The 25,555-nt window shown below is 44.6% G+C and overlaps 1 protein-coding gene across 2 annotated transcripts in view; it reads right to left on the bottom strand.

Moving 5' to 3' along the window:
* The window catches only part of POLR3B (RNA polymerase III subunit B), a 124,834-nt gene extending 111,592 nt beyond the window's left edge, over positions 1 to 13,242 (bottom strand). Inside the window, exons 1-2 of one of the 2 annotated variants that reach the window (XM_084617906.1) lie at positions 10,655 to 13,242; positions 7,304 to 7,336 (exon numbers count right to left, since the gene is read on the bottom strand). In XM_084617906.1, coding sequence (XP_084474032.1) covers positions 7,304 to 7,336; positions 10,655 to 10,726 — 105 coding nt within the window. In that variant the 5' untranslated portion in view covers positions 10,727 to 13,242. The remainder of the gene's footprint in view (positions 1 to 7,303; positions 7,337 to 10,654) is intronic. The other variant, XM_084617907.1, reaches the window with a different exon arrangement.
* Between the last annotated feature and the right edge of the window lie 12,313 nt (positions 13,243 to 25,555).

Here is a 25,555-nt window from a genome sequence, read left to right as displayed (position 1 = left end):
CAGGCTGACTGCCCGCAGCTGCTCCAATCCCACTGCTGCTCCTGCGGGAAGGGGTGACTGCTGCTGCTCCAGCCCCAGGGGTGCTCACTCAACCTCAACTGCTGCTTCAGGCCTGCCCCAGAAGAAGTCATGGAAATCCTGGAAAGTCACAGAATCCGTGACCTCTGTGATAGAACCGTATCCTTAGTAATAAGCAAGTACCAGGAGACACAGTATGCCACAGACATGAAACTAGTAGCTTCTAGGCCTCTCCCGCAGGAGATACTTTAACAGCTCCAGATAGAGCCTCCTATTTGCTTGCAAAGCAGGAAGCATCATCCTACCAGCACTTACACCACCCATTGCTTCTTGATGGTTCAGAAGCAGGACCCACCAGATATCAACAAGTAGAAATCAATGCTGCAGATGTTCAGGATTAAGTTTAACCAATGCAAGCATTAGAAAGGTTGTACTGTATTAGAAAAAAAATGGAAGGTAAATATAATACACTGCATTTTTTTTTCATAGCATCTCTAAGGGACACTGGGTCTCAGTACTCCATGGAAATAATCAGCCACAAGCTGCAAAGAAAAGGAAGCTTTTATAGGGGAAGGTTGGTCCAGTGGTTAGAACCATATATACATAATGTAAGCAACTAGCAACATACATATAATTTTCACTTTATGAAGATGTGTGAAGGTTCCATTTAAAATTAATTGAAAGCAATAGCTAACTCAAGAGTTACCCAGCTGGCTCCACACCGATTAAAAGTCTAGAAAACATGACCTATAAAAAAAGATTGAAAAAATTGCATTTGTTTAGTTAGGGGAAGAGAAGATTGACGGGGGACATGATAGCAGCCTTCAAAAGTATGTAAAAAGGGTTTTTTTATAAAGAGAAGGGTGATCAATTGTTCTTCTCATCCATTGAGGACAGGGCAAGAAGTAATAGGCTTAAAATTGCAGCAAGGGAGATTTACTTTGGACATTAGGAAAAACAACCTAACTGTAAGGGTAGTTAAGCATTGGAATAAATTAACAAGGGAGGTTGTGAAATCTCTGTCCTTGTAGGATTTTAAGAACAGTTTAAACAAAACAACTGTCAGGGATGGTCTCGATCAGGGGTGGGCAAACTTTTTGGCCTGAGGGCCATATCGGGGTTGCAAAACGGTATGGAGGGCCAGGTAGGGAAGGCGGTGCCTCCCCAAACAGCCTTGCCCCTGCCCCCATCCACCCCTTGACTGCCCCCCTCAGAACCCCTGACTCATCCAACCTGCCCCGCTCCTTGTCCCCTGACTGCCCTCTCCCGGGACCCCTGCCCCTAACCGCCCCCCGGGACCCCACCCCCTATGTAACCCCCCTACTCCCAGTCCCCCCCACTCCTTGTCACCTGATCACCCCGACCCCTATCTACACCCCTGCCCCTGACAGGCCCCCCAAAACCCCTGACCCATTCAACCCCCCCCAAACACATACACACTCCTTGTCTCCTGACCTCCCCCTCCCAGGACCCCCGTCCCTATCCAACCCCCCCACTCTCTGTCTCCTGAGCGCCACCGCCCCGAACCTCCACCCCTCCAACTGCCCCGTCCCCTGACTGCCCTCCGGGACCTTATCCAACCCCCCCCACACCCCGCCCCCTTACCATGCTGCTTAGAGCAGCAGGACAGGCTTATTGGAAAGCCTGGGAGGTGGGCAGGCGCAAGCCGCGCTGCCCATATGGCAGCGTGGCTGCGGGAGGGGGGGGCAGCAGGGGAGGGGCCGGGGTACGCCTCCCTGGCCAAGAGTTCAGGGGCCAGGCAGGACGGTCCCGCGGGCCGTAGTTTGCCCACCTCTGGTCTAGATGATACTTAGTCCTGCTTCAGAAACAAGGAAATTAACCAAGACACCTAATGAGGTCCCTCTCAGTCCTACATTTCTACGACTCTATGAAGTCCCCATGGATTTAAGGAAAGCAATACAACAAAAAATGACTTCCAGACAAAATTATTTTGATATACAAAATTTTACAAAAACTCAGCATACGAATAATGAATGAAAATGTAATACGAAAAGCCAAAAAGGCGTTTGAAGAACAGCTAGCCAAAAACTCAAAAAGTAATAACAAAATGTTTTTTAAGTACATCAGAAGCGGGGAGCCTGCTAAACAACTAGTGGGGCCCTGGACGATTGAGATAAAAAGGAGCATTTAAAGTCGATAAAGTCATTGAGGAGTAACTAAGTGAATTCTTTGCTTCAGTCTTCATGGCTGAGGATGTTAGGAAGATTCCCAAACCTGAGCCATCTTTGTAGGTGACAAATCTGAGGAACTGTCACAGATTGAAGTGTCGTTAGAGGTGGTTTTGGAATTAATAGATAAACTTAACAGTAACAAGTCACTGGGACCAGATGGCATTCACCCAAGAGTTCTGCAAGAACTCAAATGTGAAATTGCGGAACTATTAACTATGGTTTGTAACCTGTCCTTTAAATCAGCTTCTGTACCCAATGACTGGAAGATAGCTAATGTAACGCTAATATTTAAAAAAGGCTCTCTCTAGAGGTGATCCCGGCAATTACAGACTGGTAAGTCTAACGTCAGTACCGGGCAAATTAGTTGAAACAACAGGAAAGAATAAAATGGTCAGACACATAGAAGAACATAAATTGTGGGCAAAAGTCAACATGGTTTCTGTAAAGGGAGATCATGTCTTACTAATCTATTAGAGTTCTTTGAGGGGGTCAACAAACATGTGTAGAAGGGGGATCCAGTGGACATAGTGTACTTAGATTTCCAGAAAGGCTTTGACAAGGTCCCTCACCAAAAGCTCTTACGTAAATTAAGTTGTCATGGGATCAGAGGGAAGATCCTTTCATGGACTGGGAACTGGTTAAAAGACAGGGAACAAAGGGTAGGAATAAATGGTAAATTGTCAGAATGGAGAAGGGTAACTAGTAGTGTTCCCCAAAGGTCAGTCCTCGGACCAATCCCATTCAACATTCATAAATGATCTGGAAAAAGGGGTAAACAGTGAGGTGGCAAAGTTTGCAGACGATACTAAACTGCTCAAGATAGTTAAGACCAAAGCAGACTGTGAAGAACTTCAAAAAGATGGACTACAAGCCATCAGGAACAGTATCCCCAACAATGTCACGGCAAACCTGGTGGCTGAACTTTGTGCCTTTGTCCTCACCCATAACTATTTCACATTTGGGGACAATGTATACCTTCAAATCAGCGGCACTGCTATGGGTACCCGCATGGCCCCACAGTATGCTAACATTTTTATGGCTGACTTAGAACAACACTTCCTCAGCTCTCCTCCCCTAATGCCCCTACTCTACTTGCGCTATATTGATGACATCTCCATCATCTGGACCCATGGAAAAGAAGCCCTTGAGGAATTCCACCATGATTTCAACAATTTCCATCCCACCATCAACCTCAGCCTGGACCAGTCCACACAAGAGATCCACTTCCTGGACACTACGGTGCTAATAAGCGATGGTCACATAAACACCACCTTATACTGGAAACCTACTGACCGCTATTCCTACCTACATGCCTCCAGCTTTCAGCCAGACCACACCACCCAATCCATTGTCGTCTGCAGCCAAGCTCTACGATACAACTGCATTTGCTCCAACCCCTCAGACAGAGACAAACACCTACAAGATCTCTATCAAGCATTCCTACAACTACAATACCCACCTGCTGAAATGAAGAAACAGATTGACAGAGCCAGAAGAGTACCCAGAAGTCACCTACTACAGGACAGGCCCAACAAAGAAAATAACAGAACGCCACTAGCCATCACCTTCAGCCCCCAACTAAAACCTCTCCAACGCATCATCAAGGATCTACAACCTATCCTGAAGGACGACCCATCACTCTCACAGATCTTGGGAGACAGGCCAATCCTTGCTTACAGACAGCCCCCCAACCTGAAGCATATACTCACCAGCAACCATACAACAGAACCACTAACCCAGGAATCTATCCTTACAACAAAGCCTGTTGCCAACTGTGTCCACATATCTATTCAGGGGACACCATTATAGGGCCTAATCGTATCAGCCACACTATCATAGGCTCGTTCACCTGCACATCTACCAATGTGATATATGCCATCATGTGCCAGCAATGCCCCTCTGCCCCGTACATTGATCAAACTGGACAGTCTCTACGTAAAAGAATAAATGGACACAAATCAGACGTCAAGAATTATAACATTCAAAAACCAGTCAGAGAACACTTCAATCTCTTTGGTCACTCGATTACAGACCTGAAAGTTGCAATTCTTCAACAAAAAAAAGTCAAAAACAGACTCCAACGAGAGACTGCTGAATTGGAATTAATTTGCAAACTGGATACAATTAACTTAGCCTTGAATAGAGACTGGGAATGGATGGGTCATTACACAAAGTAAAACTATTTCCCCATGTTTATTCCCCCACTCCACCCCCCACTGTTCCTCAGATGTTCTTGTCAACTGGAACTGGCCCACCTTGATTATCACTACAAAAGGTTTCTTCCCCCCGCTCTCCTGCTGGTAATAGCTCACCTTAAGTGATCACTCTCGTTACAGTGTGTATGGTAACACCCACTGTTTCATGTTCTCTATGTACATAAATCTCCCCACTGTTCCACTGAATGCATCCGATGAAGTGAGCTGTAGCTCACGAAAGCTTATGCTCAAATAAATTGGTTAGTCTCTAAGGTGCCAGAAGTACCCTTTTCTTTTTGTGAATACAGACTAACACGGCTGCTACTCTGAAACCTGTCACAAAACTAAGTGATTGGACAACAAAATGGCAAATGAAATTTAATGTGGATAAATGTAAAGTAATGCACATTGGAAAAAATAACCCCAACTATACATACAATATGACGGGGACTAATTTAGCTACAACTAATCAGGAAAGAGATCTTGGAGTCATCGTGGATAGTTCTCTGAAGACGTCCACGCAGTGGCAGTCAAAAAAGAAAACAGGGTGTTAGGAATCATTAAAAAAGGGACAGAGAATAAGACGGAGAATATCTTATTGCCCTTATATAAATCTTTGGTATACCCACATCTTGAATACTACATACAGATGTGGTCTCCTCATCTCAAAAAAGATATACTGGCATTAGAAAAGGTTCAGAGAAGGGCAACTAAAATGACTAGGGGTTTGGACCGGGTCCCATAAGAGGCGAGATTAAAGAGGCTAGGACTTTTCAGCTTGGAAAAGAGGAGGTGAAGGGGGGATATGATAGAGGTATATAAAATCATGAGTGGTGTGGAGAAAGTGAATAAGAAAAAGTTATTTACTTGTTCCCATAATATAAGAACTAGGGGCCATCAAATGAAATTAACAGGCAGCAGATTTAAAACAAATAAAAGGAAGTTCTTCACACAGTGCACAGTCAACCTGTGGAACGCCTTGCCTGAGGAGGTTGTGAAGGCTAGGACTATAATAGGGTTTAAAAGAGAACTAGATAAATTCATGGAGGTTAAGTCCATTAATGGCTATTTGCCAGGATGGGTAAGGAATGGTGTCCCTAGCCTCTGTTTGTCAGAGGACGGAGATGGATGGCAGGAGAAAGATCACTTGATCATTACCTGTTAGTTCACTCCCTCTGGGGCACCTGGCATTGACCACTGTCGGTAGACAGGATACTGGGCTGGATGGACCTTTGGTCTGACCCAGTATGGCCATTCTTATGTTCTTACATAAAAAATATGTGGTTCTATCACTATTTGTCTAACTTTTAAACTTTTCAGAAGAAATGAACAGAGATTTATCAAAAATTTGACTCCAACACAAAAATCACAATATGCAGCATTTGTATTGTATAGTGTTGGCACAAATACAATGCTATGTGACAAAAGGACACAGTGAAGGATGTAAACTTTTGATGTAAAGCATACAGCAAATTGCATCTCCTCCACCCATGCCTGCAGAACCAGGGCACTGGGACACATGGTCCCAACAGCCCTCCCCCAGTAAAAACATTCTTACAGCCTCAGGGATTCTAATGATGTCACTACTTCAAGCCTCTGCAAGTAGTTTGTGGGGGTGGCTGGGAGAGATGTAAGGAAGGAGTCGTAAATGAGATGGGTATTAGGCAGGCCCCAGGTACCATCACAGCCCTGGGCCAGAATGACAGTAAAGCGCATAAATGACTGCTGGACTTGTTCTCCTGCACCGGATATGTGCAGGGACACATCCTGCCCCCATACAGCAGCAGAGGTAGTGAGAGACTCCTGGTGGTTCCCACCTACTTATTATTACTCACTGTTTGTGAGTTACCTTTCATGAGGACCCAAATCTGCAAACACTTACATGAGAAGTCCCGAAGTTCAGCAGAGCTACTCACATGCACGAGTGAAGTAATGCACGAGTGAAGTAATGCATGCATGCATCTTTGCCGGCTCAGGATTTTAGATTGCAAGCTCTATGGGACAGAGACCATATCTGCCTAGTAAGTGTTTTACAGGCCCTAGACCAATGAGCTAGATTGGTTCCTTGGGTAACAGTGAAATAAAAAAAACAAAATCACTGCCTGTATTTCATAAACCACTGTTCCAAACTGGCTAAAAAAATTGGCCACCTCTAAAGAGAGACGGCCGCAAATTATTCCCTTTGAGATTCATCAATAAACTTTCATTTACATAATAGGCTTGCCTCTCATATTATGGGGGCAGGAACTGGATGACTGTAGAGAGAATGCAAACTCTAGATGGAAAGGGGACAGGTGGTCTGGGAAATAACAGAGGAAAAGACATAGAAGGAGGTTAAAAAAGAGGAAAGACAGAAAGAAGAAAAAATAATGGACTTGATAAAGAGAGAAAATGTTGTAGGAAATAATAAAATAAAAAAGCATAGAAAAAGCCCGAAACAAAATAGAGAACTTTTGAGGTTAATCAGAGAAACGGAAGCTTTCTGATGCTCTGGAGGGTGGACTGAGGAGCATACAGGATTGGAGGAAAGTCTGGCTGAACAAGGCATTAATGGATTCTGAGAGGTTGGGCAGCCATGAATTAGTGTTGGGAGAGGAGAAAGAGACTATTGGGGAGTACCTGCTTTTACAAGAAAGGAAACTAAATGTGAGAACTATGGGGTTTTGGTTGTGCTGAAGGACAAGGGCTGAAAATAAAAAGTTTAGAGAATCTGCAAACCATGCTGACATATGATTTTAAAATGAATGTATTAGGTTTTAAGATTAAAACACAGTTCTGACCATCTTTTATCTTGTCAAAACACTGCCTGTAGCAAGTCAGTCTTGCACTAGTTAAATTGTTTTCAGTTTCAGAGCTTGAACATTCATGTACAAGTGAAACGTATAAAGCAACACTAACCTTTAGAAAAGCTGGAAGAAGTCTCCATTTTTCCTAAAAACAAAAATAAAACACACAATTTGAAATAGCTGCAGGAGTGTATCTAACAAAAATCTAAAAAGCTTAATCACTATTCTTCTACCTAGGGTGGCCAGGTGTCCGGTTTTCGACCAGAAAGTCTGGTTGAAAAGGGGACTTGAGGGCGTCCAGTCATATCTACTGACCGGACACCCAAAGTCCGGTTACTGCAGACAGGGGAGGCGGGAAGGCGCCGAGTCATCACCCGCACCAGCCCCTATTCAGCCGGGGCCGCCTTCTACCTGGGTCTGGCAGTTGCAGCTCCCAGCCCCGGCTCTGCAGATGAGTCTCTCCTGACCCATGCGAGGGCTGGGGGTGGGGGTGGGGAATGCAGCAAGAGATGGATGGAGGGGGAAAGAGGAGCAAATGGGGGGTGGAGCCTCAGGAGAAATGGGTGGGGAGGGCCTCAGAGGAGGTTCTGCACTCCTGCTGGAGTCTCCAGTTTTTATACATTACAAAGTTGGCAATCCTACTTCTACCATTAAGACTATTTAAAGTCAAGTCAATGTAGAAAAGAGGGACTGTAACTAGTCAATCAAAATTACTAATATGAACAAGCAAATGACAATTCAAATCATACAATAATCCAGGTGTGCAATACAAACTATATTCAAGGCACAGACAGTCAAGGGATACAGTTTCAATTTAAAAACAAGCTAACAAAATACAAGTTTCTGAGAAAACACTACTTAAATACTATGTCCTGATTTATTTAAAAAAAGAAAAAGAGCCACTCCTTCGGAAAGTTTAAGTGTTTTATTTTCTTTTCTGCAAGAGAGAAAACTACGGTCCTAATCCTACACATGTTAATGCCCACAGCCAAACACAAAGTACTGTCAAAACTGAAAAAAATAAAGACTTATTCCTGTAACTTCTTTCAGCTGTACAGTAATCTCAGGTATTACTGTAGTTAAAAAGTAGATTCAAAACATTCAGACAAACATGACTTGCAGGTTAAGAGTATGTCTAACTTTATAGGTATCTAAAGATTCAAAGACATCTAAGATTCTGAACATTAAATAATATATTCAACTGGTCTGTGCAATTCTAAAATGAACTAAAAGTAAGTTAAAAAATTGTTATTGACATATCCTATATTGGAGTCCCAGATATTGTTTGTATCACTTGCTTTCAAAGACATGAAATTCAGTTGATTTTTATTCAGTCTTAGTCTAACTTTGTTTTTCATATTTCAACAGGAGAAAGGTAAAAAACATAAAATAAAGGGAACAGCCTAACGTTTACATTTCAAACCTAGGGAGGAAGAATTGAATGCAAATCAAGGTAAAATTTTTCCACCACTGTTTAAAAATAAATCTTGCTGTATCACAACAAACTATTTTGGTATGTAGTAGTATGCATAAACATGAGCATGGAGGAAAGTGGGTTCAATAAAGGGTTATAACTTTGCATGGTTTGCCCTGTAGGATAAACTCATGCGCATCACAAGTAAAACTGGGCCAAAATTAGTTTCAGGGCAGCTGCACAGATACAGGACCAACAGTGCAATTGGCAGCCTCAACCCTCTTGTGCCTACTATATGTGGGCTTGATTCCATGAAGCATCAGACACCCACAATTCATTGAACTCGGTGGAAACTAAGGTGGCTCAACACCTTGCAGGTAGAGTGACCACCCTTCCCTAATTGGATGGCACAGTCCCAAAATGTACATTTCAAGTCCTGGTCCCAGGCTGAATGACTCTGGGACAGCTTTTGTCCCAGATTCCCTGCGGTGCCAATCTGCACCTGCCCGAGGCTTAGGACAGCATCAGCCTCTTCGCAGTCACGGGGGCTGAGGTGGGCTGTAGTCCCTTCTCGCCACGAGGCCCTGCCCCCTGCTCCTCCTCTTCCCCGAGGTCAGAAGCCGGAGCCGGGAAATAGTAAGAGCTGCCCATGGAGCCCAGGCCGCTGTGAGGAGCCCTGGAGTCCCAGACCCTCCACCTGCCCTGGGTGGCACATCCTATGGGGCGGCTCACACGTGCCTCACTACTCTTGGGCACCCAAACCCCCCACCCAGGGCAGGTGGAGGGTCCGGGGCTCCCTGGGTGGCTCTTAGCACAGTCTGCTCCACCTGCCAACCTGGCCAAGGGATAGGGCCTCAGGGGGAAAGGAGGAGCAGGGGCAAGGCCACAGAAGGGGTGGGGTTCTTGCATGTGTCCTCTTTTTGCATTTTGAAAAAGTGGCCACCCCACTTGGAGGATGAGGTCCTAAGGGAGCACATAATGAGTTCACTTTGCAATGGAATACAGTACTGGGCTCTTTGCACTGTATGAGTAGCAGCTACTGATGCAGACATTATCAACACAGTGATACGTTTAAGAGATGGTAACACAGCGATGAGTCACTGGTTTCAAGGCTACATTTCTGACATCCCCCTTCTATCAACTAAACCCCTACCAAAAAAAGGGGGCGGGGGGATTAAAACATAAAAATATCAAAAACAAAGCCCCTAACCCATGCAGTGCTTTTACCCCAAAAAAGGAGAAGTGCCAGACACGCCACAAAGTCCAGGAGGAACATTGCTATTGCTATCCATTTTACGTGGAAGGGGTTCAAGTACTATGGTGATGGGCAGCAGCGTAAGGTAGATACAGGGCTGGATAGGCAAATTTCCCTAGGGGTAGGTAAGAGCCAGGCTCTTTGTGTGTCACCCTCTACAGGCGTTATCGAGACTGAAATCACACCGCATGAGAAACGCTGCTAACTGCCCTGTGTAGACAAGGCTGGCGCGTCTCCTGTCGTGTTAGGCAGCCTCATCGCGGGCGGCTCACACGTGCCTGCCCTTGCCCACACTGAGCGGGGTGCTCGCTGGCCTTGGGACATCCCGGGGCGGCCACGGTCCCCCGGGGAAAGGCTGGGCGCCCTCCACCAGCCGCTGGGCTCAATGGCACAGGAGGCTGCACAGCACCAGGCCGTGCCCCTTGCGAGCATCTCACTGGCTGCCCGGTCACTGGCACCAGGCCCGGGGGCTGCCAGGCAGAGCAGCCGTCTGGAGCTTGCGGGGAGGGACAGGCCAACGTGGACAGGGTGGCTTGATCCTGCGCATGCGCCACAGGTGACTCGGGACCCAGGTGGCTGGAGCCAGGAAAGCCTGCCGGAAAAGCGAACCTCGGGGCCTAGGCGCATGCGCAGTAGCGGATGCTGCGGGAAGAGGGATGGCTGAAGCGGGAGCCTCTACGCAGGCGCAACAGGGGCCTCGGGGAGACAGCTGGCGGGGGCGCCGCCGCTCGCCGCCAAAGCGGAGCGTGCCCCTCCTCCTCCTCCGGCGCCTTTATCCGCGTCCCCTCGCTCACCTCCACCGTGTTCACGGGAGCCGCCGCCTGCTCCGGGGTCAGAGCCCCCAGCTCGGCCGCTAACGCGTCCATGGCGAGCGCGGCAGAGACACGAGCCGGGAGAGACTCGGCGGCCGGCGGACGCTCCGCGCGAGGGACCCGCCGTGTGGCGGTGAAATCGGCCCCCGCGACACCGGAGGCGCGGCGGGAACGTTCCGCTTCTTTTAAAGAGCCGGCGGGGGTCTCGCCCGCCCGGAGCGAGCTGCTGGTCCTGGCCCAGAGGCTCGGAAGGTGGGGGAGGGGACACGTCCCCCTGAAACGCTCCGCACAAACCTCGTTCCCCAGAGACCGACTCTGAGCCCGCCCCCAAACATAAGGGAGGGGTCTGGTGAGAGGCTTGGAGAACTGCCCTAAACCTGACGTGACATGACGGGGGGCAGCCGGTTCCCCTCTGAGAACAGCGGCCCCCCTCCACGCACCCCAGCCAGCCTGGGATGGGATTTCCGTGCCATGGAAAGTTACACTGTCTTCTACTGTGCAGCCACCAGGGGGCGCTGTGTATAAAGGCTCTTCAGCCGTGCTGGGCAGAGCATGAGAGGCTCTTCTTATGAACACACCTGGTACAAAGAAAGCTCTGTAGCCAGCAGCCCCTATCCCTGTATAAGTATGTGACAGTATTGCATGGGACAAGTCCCTTTTGTTATTATTTGAAGGGCACCATGGGAGAGTCGCTGTCACGTCATCTTCTGTAAAGTGGGGAAGTACAAGTGAGCCAAAGCTGGAATCAACACTAACATTTTTTTCCTCTTATCAGCTGGTTAGGATTCCCTGGGGTTGAGAACTAAAACAGACTCACAGATAATATGCAAACCATCTGCAGATCAGCAACAAACTCTTCGATTTTGACTTTCGGCAAAGGGCAGTTTGAAAGTGCTGCTGCAGTCTCATTACCTTCTAGTTGGTCACAGAATGTCAATAGGTAACAGTCATTATGATATTTTTTCCAGTCTTAATGCTGTTTGCCTTATATGCACCATGCTCAAGAACAATGATATTTTATTTCTTTGACAGTTTTTCCCTGTCAGCACCTCACAGATATTAAATTTATATTCAAAATACTCTGGTGAGGCAGCAAATTACTATAATCTCCATTTTGCAAATGAGGAACAAGTAAAGAAATGTGATTTGCTCAAGGTCATATCTCCTGAATCCTACTCTGAAGCCTTAACCACAAAACCATCCACAGCACCGCAGAAAACTTTCCTTAAGTGGCACTTATTGTCAGGAATTGAAACTCCATGGGACTCCTTAGCTTTGGAGTTACCAGGCCTTCTATTGATTCAATATCTGAAATTGGGCAGGGGGGGAGGAATCTGAGCAGCCATACGTGTGGAGTCTTGAGATTGTCAACTGGGAACCACAGGAGACTTCACAAAAAATTGCTTTCCTATCTTTCTGTGGGAGGGGGACTTTCCAGTTGACTAAAATGACAGCTCACTGGAAGCATCAATATACACAGTAAAAGTCCCTGTGTTGATTGTGTTAAAAGTTGTGTATAATTTTTAGGCACCATTTAAAAGTAAAGGTCACACTAGAGACTTATTTTAAACAAATCGCTTTACTTTTTGTAATAAGAAGGAAGTCATACTTGAATAATAGTTTACACTTCTGTAGCACCCAAGGATATCTTTTTACTGTGCAAACAAGTAAGGAATATAGGAATTGCCATACCATTCCATGATTCTGGTATCATGTCTGGTGCCCATAAATGGCCAGTACCAGGTGGTCAGAAGAGAGCACACGGAATACCACAATGGAAAATTATGTAATAACCTGCCAAGGGTGGAAGAGTTTCTTCTTAACCTCAGTGGTTGGCTTATGCTCTAAAGGATGAGGGTGGAGGTCCTAAAACTTTTATCCTACCTTATATAAACTATGAATGTTATCATCCACATAAAAGTGCAATCATCCTTTGAATCATAAGTACTTGTCCTCAGTGATATTTTGTTGGTAACGAGTTCCACACATAAATTATACATGGTGAAAAAATCAGTACATCTCTTTAAAGATGGATTCCACTGTCAGGTAAGCGTGTATTTTATTCCTTTTACAGATGGGTAAATTGAAGAAGAAAATGGCTAAGTAATTTTTACCATATCAGTCAGTGAATCAGAGGCAGAGTCAAGAATAGACCAAAGGAGTCCTCACTCCAGCTTTAACCCCTAAAACTCATCCCAGTTTTTAACCTCCTTGAATAGAGTTTAAACTTAAATAAGAGTATCATTACTGCTGTCATAAATATAAAGGGAAGGGTAAACACCTTTAAATCCCTCCTGGCCAGAGGAAAAACCCTTTCACCTGTAAAGGGTTAAGAAGCTAAGACAACCTCGCTGGCACCTGACCAAAAGGACCAATGAGGAGACAAGATACTTTCAAAGCTGGAGGCAGGCGGGGGAAACAAAGGGTTATCTCTGTGTGTGTTGTTTTTGCTGGGACCAGAACAGGAATGCAGGTCAGAACTCCTATAAAGGGTTAATAAGCAATCTAGTTAGATATGCGTTAGATTCTGTTTTGTTTAAATGGCTGATAAAATAAGTTGTGCTGAATGGAATGGATATTCCTGTTTTTGTGTCTTTTTGTAACTTAAGGTTTTGCCTAGAGGGATTCTCTATGTTCTGAATCTGATTACCCTGTGAGGTATTTACCATCCTGATTTTACAGAGGTGATTCTTTTACTTTTTCTTCAATTAAAATTCTTCTTTTAAGAACCTGATTCCTTTTCATTGTTCTTAAGATCCAAGTGTTTGGGTCTGTGTTCACCTATGCAAATTGGTGAGGATTTTTATCAAGCCTTCCCCAGGAAAGGGGGTGTAGGGCTTGGGGGGATTTGAGGGGGAAAGATGTTTCCAAGTGGGCTCTTTCCCGGTTATATTTGTTAGACGCTTGGTGGTGGCAGCAATAAGGTCCAGGGACAAAAGGTAAAATAGTTTGTACCTTGGGGAAGTTTTAACCTAAGCTGCTAAGAATAAGCTTAGGGGGGTTTTCATGCAGGTCCTCACATCTGTACTCTAGAGTTCAGAGTGCGGAAGGAACCTTGACATGGTGGCAGAGCGGTGGAATTAACTTGAAATCATTTTGAGATCAATTTGAGATTTTTTGAACCAGAAACACGGATGTTAAAAAAGGACATTTTTTTTCCCTTTGGGCTGCTGGAAAGCAGTTTTAAGCTGAAAGCAGTTTGAGGTTTTTTTTGTTTCTGCTTGGGGGCCAGAGCAGAGACAAAAGGGAATTGTCTTTTGTGAGCTGGAGTTTTCTCTACCTAAAGGCAGGGTAGTTAACCTCCTGCAGGGAAATTCACAAGTCTTCACAGACCTGAAGAGGTGGTTGTTGTTGCTGTTTTTTTTTTTTTACCTAAGAGCAACTAAAGGGGTTTTCTGCCTATTTGCCTGGAGACAAAGGTGTTAGGTTTTTTTTGTTTTTTTTTTTTGTTTGTTTTTTTTTAAAAGGATTTTTCTGTAGGCTGACAGTCACTATCAGAGAACATAGGTATCCGGTTACAGCACAACCTATATATTTATTTATTTATTTTTTGACAAGCCAAATTTTGTTTTTGTTTGTTTGATTTCGAACTCTCGGATGTAAAGTTAGTTAAAAACAGAGAGGCAAACATGACAGAGCCCAAGGCAGAAACAGCCAAAGAGGCTGCCCACAGGAGAGAACTGGAGGCAGCAAGAGAGGCACAAAAAAACCAAGAGGCTGCTCACAGGAGAGCTATAGAGGCAGAAAAACACCAAGAGGCTGCTCACAGGAGAGCTATGGAGGCAAGGGAAAAAGAAATGGAGGAGAGGGAAAAAGAGAGGAAGCATGAACTGGAGTTGGAGAAGGTAAGGGCTGAGCGGAATCTACTGGAAAATCCTAATCATCCTTCCCCAACAATCCACAAATGGGAGCGACTATATCCACAGTATGATGAATCCAGTGATATTGCTGAATATTTTCTCACCTTTGAGAGACTCTGCACTCTCCATAAAATTCCTGAAGCTCACAAGATAACCACATTGGTCGCAAAATTAACTGGAAGAGCTCTGGACATATTCAATAAGATGCCTTTTGATGAGGCTTCTGACTATAATAAGTTCAATGATTTGGTTTTAAAGCAATTTCAAATTACATCTGAAACGTACAGAGTAAAATTTCGAACTCTTAAGAGAGGGTGTGGACTAAGTAATGTGGCTTGTCTAAATCAGATGAAGGATCTGTTAGATAAATGGGTCCAAGGAAGGGGAGTCACTAGCTTTGACTGACTGTGTGATTTGATAGCTCAGGAGCAATTCCTGAATATGTCCAAGGAGGAAATAAAACAGTGTTTATGGGATAAGGAAATGGACTCGGCAGAAAGTCTTGCTTCTTATGCTGATCGATACAAGCAGTCCCAGACCCCCAGAGAGGCGGGGCAAGCCAGAACAAAATGGGTGGAGGGAGGAGAGAACAACAACCCTGGTTGCAGTTGGAGCGGATACCAGAAGGGACACCCTCAGATCACACCCTACTACCGGGGGCAGCCCAAGGCCCCAACTACACACCAAGGAATAGTCCAGATACCGTATCGTCCTGCCACACCGTTCTCCAGAAACCCACCTCACCCCAGTGACCCGTCAGCTGGACGATGTTTTAAGTGTAACTAGCCAGGGTATGTGAAGGCCAACTGCCCCACGAACCCCAACAGATTACAGTTCATTGCACTGGAATCACACCAGAGGTCCTCAGGCCCAGATACCTCCCAGATACCCTCAGAGCGGAGGAAAACTGTTAGTGTGGGCGGGAAGAAGATCACCGCGTGGAGGGACATTGGAGCACAAGTGTCAGCTATCCATGCTTCCTTAGTGGACCCCAATTTAATAGACCCAGAGATCCAAGTGACAATTCAACCCTTCAAGTCCAACTCTTTCAATTTGCCTACAGCCAAGTTGCCTGTCCAGTACAAGGGCTGTTCAGGAACGTGGACTTTTGCAGTATATGATGATTATCCCATCCCCATGCTGTTGTGGGAAGACTTGGCCAATCGTGTGAACCTAGCCAAGAGGGTGGGAATGGTCACCCGCAGCCAGGCTAAGCAAGCCGTCACGCCTAGCTGTGTTCCGGAAACTTCTACCAGGACCTGGTCAGAGGTGATGGACTCAGACTCCATGCCAACATCTGCAACAGCAGTAATGGATCCAGTCCCAGAGACCCAGACAGAGCCAGTCCCAGAACCGGAACCGGCAGCAGCTGATAACCCTACACCGGAAGCTCAGCCGGAGCCTGAAACCCAACATAGTGCACCAGCGGAGAGCAGTTCACAGTCAATGGAAACAGCCCCATCCGCTTCCAGAGGGACCAAGCCTAGGTCCACAATCCAATGAGGAACTGATGTCTTCAGCATCAAGGGAGCAGTTCCAGACCGAACAGGAAGCAGATGAAAGCCTCCAGAGAGCTTGGACAGCAGCACGGAGCAACCCACCATCTCTCAGCTCTTCTAATCGATCCAGATTTGTTGGAGAAAGAGGACTTTTATAAAAGGAAACTCTTTCTGGTGGACACCAGGAAGACTGGCATCCTCAGAGACAGTTGGTAGTTCCAACTAAGTACCGGGTCAAGCTCTTGAGCTTAGCCCATGATCATCCTAGTGGCCATGCTGGGGTGAACAGGACCAAAGACTGTTTGGGGAGGTCCTTCCACTGGGAGGGAATGGGCAAGGATGTTTCTACCTATGTCCGGTCTTGTGAGGTGTGCCGAAGAGTGGGAAAACCCCAAGACCAGATCAGAGCCCCTCTCCAGCCACTCCCCAACATTGAAGTTCCATTTCAGCGAGTAGCTGTGGATATTCTGGGTCCTTTTCCGAAAAAGACACCCAGAGGAAAGCAGTACATACTGACTTTCATGAATTTTGCCACCCGATGGCCGGAAGCAGTAGCTCTAAGCAACACTAGAGCTAGAAGTGTGTGCCAGGCACTAGCAAACATTTTTGCCAGGGTAGGTTGGCCCTCAGATATCCTCACAGATGCAGGAACTAATTTCCTGGCAGGAACTATGGAAAGCCTTTGGGAAGCTCATGGGGTGAATCACTTGGTTGCCACCCCTTACCATCATCAAACAAATGGCCTGGGGGAGAAATTTAATGGGACTTTGGGGGCTATGATACGTAAATTCGTAAATGAGCACTCCAATTGGGACCTAGTGTTGCAGCAGTTGCTCTATGGGCTGTACCATATTCCAGTTTAGGGTTTTCACCATTTGAACTTGTATATGGCCGCGAGGTTAAGGGGCCATTACAGTTGGTGAAGCAGCAATAGGAGGGGTTTACACCTTCTCCAGGAACTAACATTCTGGACTTTGTAACGAACCTACAAAACACCCTCCAAACCTCTTTATCCCTTGCTAAAGAAAACCTAAAGGATGCTCAAAAAGAGCAAAAAGCCTGGTATGATAAACATGCCAGAGAGCGTTTCTTCAAAGTAGGGGACCAGGTCATGGTCTTAAAGGCGCTCCAGGCCCATAAAATGGAAGCATCATGGGAAGCGCCATCCACGATCCAGGAGTGTCTGGGAGCTGTTAATTATCTCATGGCCTTCCCCACCTCCAACCAAAAGCCTAAGGTGTACCATATTAATTATCTAAAGCCCTTTTATTCCAGAGAATTAAAGGTTTGTCAGTTTACAGCCCAGGGAGGAGATGATGCTGAGTGGCCTGAAGGTGTCTACTACTAAGGGAAAAGTGCTGGTGGCGTGGAAGAGGTGAACCTCTCCATGACCCTTGGGTGTATGCAGCGACAGCAGATCAAGGAGCTGTGCACTAGCTACGCGCCGACGTTCTCAGCCACCCCAGAACTGACTGAACGGGCATACCACTCCATTGACACAGGTAATGCTCACCCAATTAAAGTCCAACCTTACTGAGCGTCTCCTCAAGCTAAAACTGCTATAGAATGGGAGATCCAGGATATGCTACAGATGGGTGTAATATGCCCCTCTGGCAGTGCATGGACATCTCCAGTGGTTCTAGTTCCCAAACCAGCTGGGGGGAGACGTTTTTCCATGGACTACCGTAAGCTAAATGCTGTAACTCGCCCAGACAACCATCCAATGCCATGCACATCTCTAATAGTTCACCCAATTAAGAGACACTGGGACGGGCCCAGTTCATCTCTACCTTGGACTTAACCAAGGGGTACTGGCAGGTACCGCTAGATGAATCCACCAAGGAAAGGTCAGCCTTCACCACACATGTCAGGCTGTATGAATTTAATGTACTCCCTTTCGGGCTGCGGAATGCACCCGCCACCTTCCAAAGACTTGTAGATGGTCTCCTAGCGGGATTGGGAGAATATGCAGTCGCCTACCTTGACGATGTGGCTATATTTTCGGATTCCTGGGCAGAACACCTGGAACATCTACAAAAAGGCTTCGAGCGCATAAGGGAGGCAGGACTAACTGTTAAGGCTAAGAAGTGTCAAATAGGCCTAAACAGAGTGACTTACCTTAGACACCACGTGGGTCAAGGAACTATCAACCCCCCCACAGGCCAAAGTGGATGCTATCCAAAAGTGGCCTGTCCCAAAGTCAAAGAAATAGGTCCAATCCTTCTTAGGCTTGGCCGGATATTACAGGCGATTTGTACCGCAATACAGCCAAATCGCCGCCCCACTGACAGACCTAACCAAAAAGAAACAGCCAAATGCCATTCAGTGGACCAAAGAGTGGCAGAAGGTCTTTAACCAGCTTAAAGCAACACTCATGTCTGACCCTGTGCTAAGGACCCCAGACTTTGACAAACCGTTCCTAGTAACCACAGATGTGTCCGAGCGTGGTGTGAGAGCAGTTTTAATGCAGGAAGGACCGGATCAAGAATTTCACCCTGTAGTGTTTCTCAGCAAGAAGCTGTCTGAGAGGGAAAGCAACTGGTCAGTCAGTGGAAAAAAATGTTACGCCATTATCTACGCTCTGGAAAAGCTACGTCCATATGTTTGGGGACGGCGTTTCCACCTGCAAACCGACCATGCTGCGCTACCGTGGCTTCATATCGCCACGGGAAATAACAAAAAACTTATTCGGTGGAGTTTAGCTCTCCAAGATTTTGATTTCGACATCCAACACATCTCAGGAGCATCTAACAAAGTGGCTGATGCACTCTCCTGTGAAAGTTTCCCAGAATCAACTGGTTAAAATCATCCTTGAGATGTGAAAAATATTGTTAGTCTTTACATACTTGGTAGTATATTTAGAGGTGTATGTGTCTTATTAATTCTGTTTTCTCCTAGAGCTCCAGGAAGAAATCACAGCCAGCCTTTCACCCTATCTGTGATTTGCGGGGGGGGGGCGGGGCGGGTGGTGTCATAATTATAAAGGGAAGGGTAAACACCTTTAAATCCCTCCTGGCCAGAGGAAAAACTCTTTCACCTGTAAAGAGTTAAGAAGCTAAGACAACCTCGCTGGCACCTGACCAAAAGGACCAATGAGGAGACAAGATATTTTCAAAGCTGGAGGAGGGCGGGGGAAACAAAGGGTTATCTCTGTGTGTGTTGTTTTTGCCGGGACTAGAGCAGGAATGCAGATCAGAACTCCTGTAAAGGGTTAATAAGCAATCTAGTTAGATATGCGTTAGATTCTGTTTTGTTTAAATGGCTGATAAAATAAGTTGTGCTGAATGGAATGGATATTCCTGTTTTTGTGTCTTTTTGTAACTTAAGGTTTTGCTTAGGGGGATTCTCTCTGTTTTGAATCCGATTACCATCCTGATTTTACAGAGGTGATTCTTTTACTTTTTCTTTAATTAAAATTCTTCTTTTAAGAACCGGATTGCTTTTTCATTGTTCTTAAGATCCAAGTGTTTGGGTCTGTGTTCACCTATGCAAATTGGTGAGGATTTTTATCAAGCCTTCCCCAGGAAAGGGGGTGTGGGGATTTGGGGGGGGAAAGACGTTTCCAAGTGGGCTCTTTCCCGGTTATATTTGTTAGACGCTTGATGGTGGCAGCAAGAAGGTCCAGGGACAAAAGGTAAAATAGTTTGTACCTTGGGGAAGTTTTAACCTAAGCTGCTAAGAATAAGTTTAGGGGGTTTTTCATGCAGGTCCCCACATCTGTACCCTAGAGTTCAGAGTGGGGAAGGAACCTTGACAACTGCATACTAGTTTTTTCTCATATAGGTGATGACCAAGTAGGATAGTTAAAGATGCAAGGCCAAGCAGGTTCCGGAGTTTGCAGTGAATGGTTTTGTTACTATTATAATTCTAAAGGCTGGGTAAGTCAATGGTGTTAACGCTCACTTATGCCAACAGTGAGTTTGGGCCAGGGTTATTTCTCTTTAAAATCTGATATGTTGCTAATTGGTTTTACAAGTGGTGGATGCTGCTTTATAATAAACATTTCTAAAAGTACTGTAAGTCAGGGACATCAAAGCCCTACACCCAACCTACAATATGAACAAAAACATTTAAAAGGGAAATAAGAGCCCATCACCAATAGTGTGGATTGATTTAATTCAGAAGCAGGAAACCTTGATTTAAATAATAAGTTTAAATCTTAATTTATATTTATACTTTTTAGTTATTTTCCCTCAAGTAAAGCTGGTTCACACTGTCTGGTAATCCCTGAAAATCAACAGTTTTTAACTAAATTTACCCTTTACACAAAATTTAAGCATTCTTTTGCTAACCAGGCCAATACACTATAGCTATACACATTTATTTAAACAATATACATTTATTCAGATACTTAATTTTTACATTAGAAAATAATGAATGATGCATTTCTTATTTACTAGGTGGTTAATTTTTTACTTGTGATTTGTGTCAAGCTCTATTTGGATGAAAATTGGAATTCAATTAGAAGTGAGTAAAACAGCTTTTAAAAATGTATTAGTTAAATAAAACTACCTTCAGTGTTCTGGAAACAAAAGCCAAATGTTTTGATAAGCTTGTTTTGCATTTAAAACTGATTTTTTAAACAACGGAAATATTGTTTGTTGTTAGTGAATTGAAGTGATTGTTTTGGTACCATATCCTTCAAGATTTTAGAACGGATCTTATCCTCTCACACCTAGTTTTTATTTACAGATTGGGAGAGGAAAACAAGTTTTCCTGCTTTATCAACTCCCAATCAGTTTCTCAACTTTGAATGAACTAGTGATTGAACTGAACTAGTTGACCACTCTGAAATGACGAAAATATTCTCTCTGCACTTGCAGAAGAGGCTACTGCTGTTAAAAGCTGGTTTAACACTTCAACAAACTCTGGTTGCTGGTGCTTAGTCATCAGTTCAGTGGTTTGACTTTCTTTAAAACTTGGACCACAAACAAGTACCGTTTAATATTTTTGAAAATTTATCTTAAATTATTTTAATAGATTATATCACGTTTAGGTCTCAACATAGGTTGTCATAATTCCAAATTTAATTTTAAATTGGTTTATCTTTAAAGACAAAAATGTAATTTAAATTATAAATCTCATTATTTAAATTACTTTTTTTTTTTAATCCATGCTGATCACCAAACCAAACAGTGTTCTTCCCTGCCCTCACCTTCCCCTGAAAAGGTGGGGGCAGGAGAAACCCAAGATTGCCTGGAAAGTAAAACCAGGTGCAGGCAGGGTGACACAGCTGGACTTCAGCATCTGCTTAAATGAACCATTTATTGATTTGCTGTTCAGATTCTTTCCACTGAGTGTCTCTTTGATGGCTTTTTAAAAATTATTTTTAGCACTCTGGCAGTTGGGAGCAAAAGGGCAAGGATTGCTGGGTTTTGGTGGCTTCAGGATGAAGATCAAAAATGATAGCTGTTGTCCATAACATTCTCTCTATGTACATAAAAGTGAAATAAAAGGACCACTAATGTATACTCAAGTTTGTCAAAATAGAGATAACTAATGCATCTAACAAATGCAGGTTGCATGTTTTGATGCTACTCTAACATAGGGTTCTAAAATAAGATATGCAGTCCCCAGGAAACCCTATGCTGTGCATTATTGAAGAAATACATTGAGGATAATATTAATGCCTGAAGATAAGATGCAAGAAACAGGCCTGTAAATTAAAAGCAGCCTTTAGCTGTGACTTTACTCCACCACCAATGATGTTAATTCCTGCTTCAAACAAACTGAAGATTTTTTGGTTTTGTTAGTTTGGAAGTTCTGTGCCCCTGTGTCTGAGAATGACCAACACCAGATGCTTCAGGTGAAGATGCTGCCCCTCTTCCCCGCACTCCCGGCCCCGAAAAAATATTGTTCACACAGCAGTTATAGAGTATCCTAACCACAAAGTAAAATTTTCCTCAATATATCTCAGTGAGAGCTCGTTTATATCCTGAAGCATGAGGGATTTATTACAGCTGTGTGGAGAAAGGTAATTCTCGTTCATGGAAGATTTTATTTCAGAATTTGGTTTTATTCAGATTAGGATCCCAACAGTCCTCCACCAAAGGGCAGACTGCCCTGAAACCATGGACTCCGAAAGCCCTCTCTGAGGCAAACCACCTGCAGCTCTGCTGAGGAGCTAGATGGGCAGGCTGCATGAAAGCATCTAATACAGGGGTGGCCAACCTGAGCCTGAGAAGGAGGCAGAATTTACCAATGTACATTGCCAAAGAGCCACAGTAATAGGTCAGCAGCCCCCCATCAGTCATCCCCCCTGCTCCCAGCACCTCCCACCCACCGGCAGCCCCACCAATCAGCGCCTCCCCCTCCCTCCCGATCAGCTGTTTTGTGGTGTGCAGGAGGCTCTGGAGGGAGGGGCGGAGGGCACAGCAGGCTCAGGAGGGGGCAGGAAGGGGTGGAGTGGGGGCAGGGCCTGTGGCAGAGCCAGGGGTTGAGCAATGAGCACCCCCTGGCACACTGGAAAGTTGGTGTCTGTAGCTCCAGCCCCAGAGGTGGTGCCTGTACAAGGAGCCGCATGTTAACTTCTGAAGAGCCGCCTGTGGCTCCGGAGCCACAAGTTGGCCACTCCGATCTAATAGAAACAAAGCCTTCTACATTTTGCAACTTACCTGGGTTCCGTTGGAATTTTCAGGGATATTTCAGGTTTTGAAAAATCAACAAATTCTGGCAAAATATCTTCTCAGAACTTTTTTGAACAGCTCTAGGTTTTAATCCCATCTAACTGTTTGGGTTTTTTGTTTGGTTGGTTGGTTTTAAAATTCTCTCTACATTTACTCTGGCTTGTTATCCATAGACGTTTGTGATCCCTTTTTTGAATCCAACTAGAATTTTAGCTCTCAAGACTAGCTTGTGGTAACAAGTTCCCCAGCTGGGTTCACTGAGAGTCCCCTTACTCATATAGCAGGAGGATGAACTGGCGTACCTGTTGGATCATATTAAAGAAGTTCTGTATTAAAATCACAAATGAGTTTGATTCCCCATAGTTTAAATTCCAGGGTATTACTAATTAAGAGGTCTCTTGGGTTTTGGTACTGTTTCTCTCCCTCTATGTGTGAAACTTGCAAGCTGCTAATTGCATTAGTACATTCTAAGACAGAGTCTGTTCTGAAAGCAATTCACACAGAGAGACTCAAAGCAATACTCTGTAACAACAGAAACAGGACCCAGAGACTCCCCGCCCTTTTGTTGTATTAACTATTGTGATTAAAATAGAGATAGAGGATGTATGTGGATGGATGCTTGGTGTGGATAACTACTGAATGATCAGGGAGGTGCCAGCCTAAGAATCCAGTGTCCATCGGCTGAAGAAGGCATCAAGTGGAAATAACCAGAGGACCCCCCGGAGGGCAGACTGGAATCCACCCAACAGCCTCAAGAATGGGAGAACCAAAGAACAAGATAACATCTAGCAGCATGGAGCCGTCAGGAATGTGCTATCTGCTGATTGATTCAGCAACAGCATGATGAAGCAATTTCCATAGACTGGCATAGGAAGAAACTCCTATAAAAATGGACTCTAGAAAGTGAGAACCTTGGGGTCTGATTCTGCAAACCAACTTCCAGGAGCATCAGATGAGCATCTGACAAGGCCTTGCTCCCTCCTCATGTCCAGGCCACCTGGCCAGTGGCTTGGCATGAGCAACTCTAAGGCTGGTAACTATAACAACCTTGCAGAACCTGTGTGTGTGTGTGTGTGTGTGTATGAATGAATGAGTGAATAAATATGAGATTGAATGGAATGTTATAGCTATAACTAACTGCTTACTATGATTCTTTCTGTATTCACAATAAATGTGGTATTTTGCCTTTTTCCCTTTAATAAGGTCCTGCTGGTTTTTATTTTATTGGTATAACACACCCAATTTACCTGCTCTACACCATTTGTTATTGTACATACATACACACACACATCCACCATCTCTCACAAGAAGACAGCTGCAATCTTTTCAATCTCTTTTCTTGCAGAGTTTGGTGCTAGGAGTTACAAACTCATTCTGAGATTAGAAATCAAGCAGTGTTCCTTCCCACTCATACACCATCACCAGTAAGATTATACTGGCTAACTTCTACCATCCAACCTGGGCAATTAGTTGAGGTTGCATACGTATGAAAAAAACTGTCCTGCAATTGGAATGTGTATAACAATATTTTGGACAATGTGCAAAGGAGAAATAGAATTCAGTTTAATTGCTATAGCATTACAAAGCCAACATAGGAAGCAGCTGTAAAAAAAAATGTACGGCACTAATAGACAAAGGGATGCATGTGAGAATAAAATCCATTAAGTGTAAGGCAGTCAGGCCCAGATCCTCAAAAGGTATTTTGACTCCTAACTTCTGTTGATTTCAATGGAAGTTAAGAGCCTAAATGCTTTTGAGGATCTGGGCCCCAGATATTACAGTAATGGATGGCTATGACTAACTCTATACATGTGACAGAAAATACCCATGTTCGCATCCTACACATTATTGTACAAAATGTATTACAAGGCAGGTCTTGTATTATTTGAAAATTCATAATTTGCAAGTCAGTATAATCCTGATAAAGTATGCATGGCAACATTGTATGTAATGTTATAAGATTTGCCTGTAATGTTATTAAGACATGTTCCATACCCCTGCCCAAACTGAGGTTGGTAGACTGGTCTGTCCTAAACAAAGGAATGTGGGCTTTGCCTAATTTGTATTTAAGCAGTAAACACAGTCATCCAGCAGGAAGGGAAGCAAAGAAAGCTCAAACAGGTGAGAAAAACCCAGCAGGGAACATCCTTCCACATAGCCTCTGTCTCCTATTGACTAGTTGGAAATGTTTTTCAAGAGAGGGACAAACGCCCCAAGGCCCCACTCTCTGCACCTGCCCATTGCATTTAGTGCATCTGAAGCAAAAAAGGAAGCATTTGTTGGACTCTAGAGTGCGGGTGGTCCTGACCTACAGGGGTTGATCAATATGATGGCTGAAAGCATGTGGTGAATCTGTTGTAGTTTATTAAGTTAGGTATTACTAAACATCTTATGTTTGTTTATTTTTCTTATAACCATTTCTGACTTTTATGCCTCATTACTCTTACTTGCTTAAAATCTCTTTGTAGTTAATACATTTTTTTGCAATTTTATCTAATCCAGGGTGTTTAAATTGAAGTGTCTGAATAACTATGAGATAAGAAAATGGCATATTATTCCCTTTAAAGAATAACAGATTTAAGATACTACATAATATCTAGGAGAGGGCTGGGCAGTACAGGACACATTTCTGGGGAGAAACCTGGGACTGGGGGTGTGTTGCGGTCACCCTGCCATATAAACTAAGGCTGGTGAGAGTCAGTGTGTAACTCAAGTCTCGCTGGCAGCCTGCAGTTACACAGACACATAGGGTGTGGCTTGTATGTTGGAAGGGTGTCTGAATGACCCTGATAGGAGCTACTTCAGCAAGGCATTGTAAGTCACCCAGGCTTGCAGGGCAGGAGTGATAAAGCTCCTCATTAGTCTGGAATGCACCTGGTATGTCACAATACATAATTA

The sequence above is a fragment of the Lepidochelys olivacea genome (genome assembly GCF_965140295.1).
Source record: "Lepidochelys olivacea isolate rLepOli2 genome assembly, chromosome: 1".
Lineage (NCBI taxonomy): Eukaryota > Metazoa > Chordata > Testudines > Cheloniidae > Lepidochelys > Lepidochelys olivacea.
The sequence above is the reverse complement of the archived record's forward strand: the minus strand, read 5'-3'. Positions and strand labels throughout refer to the sequence as shown.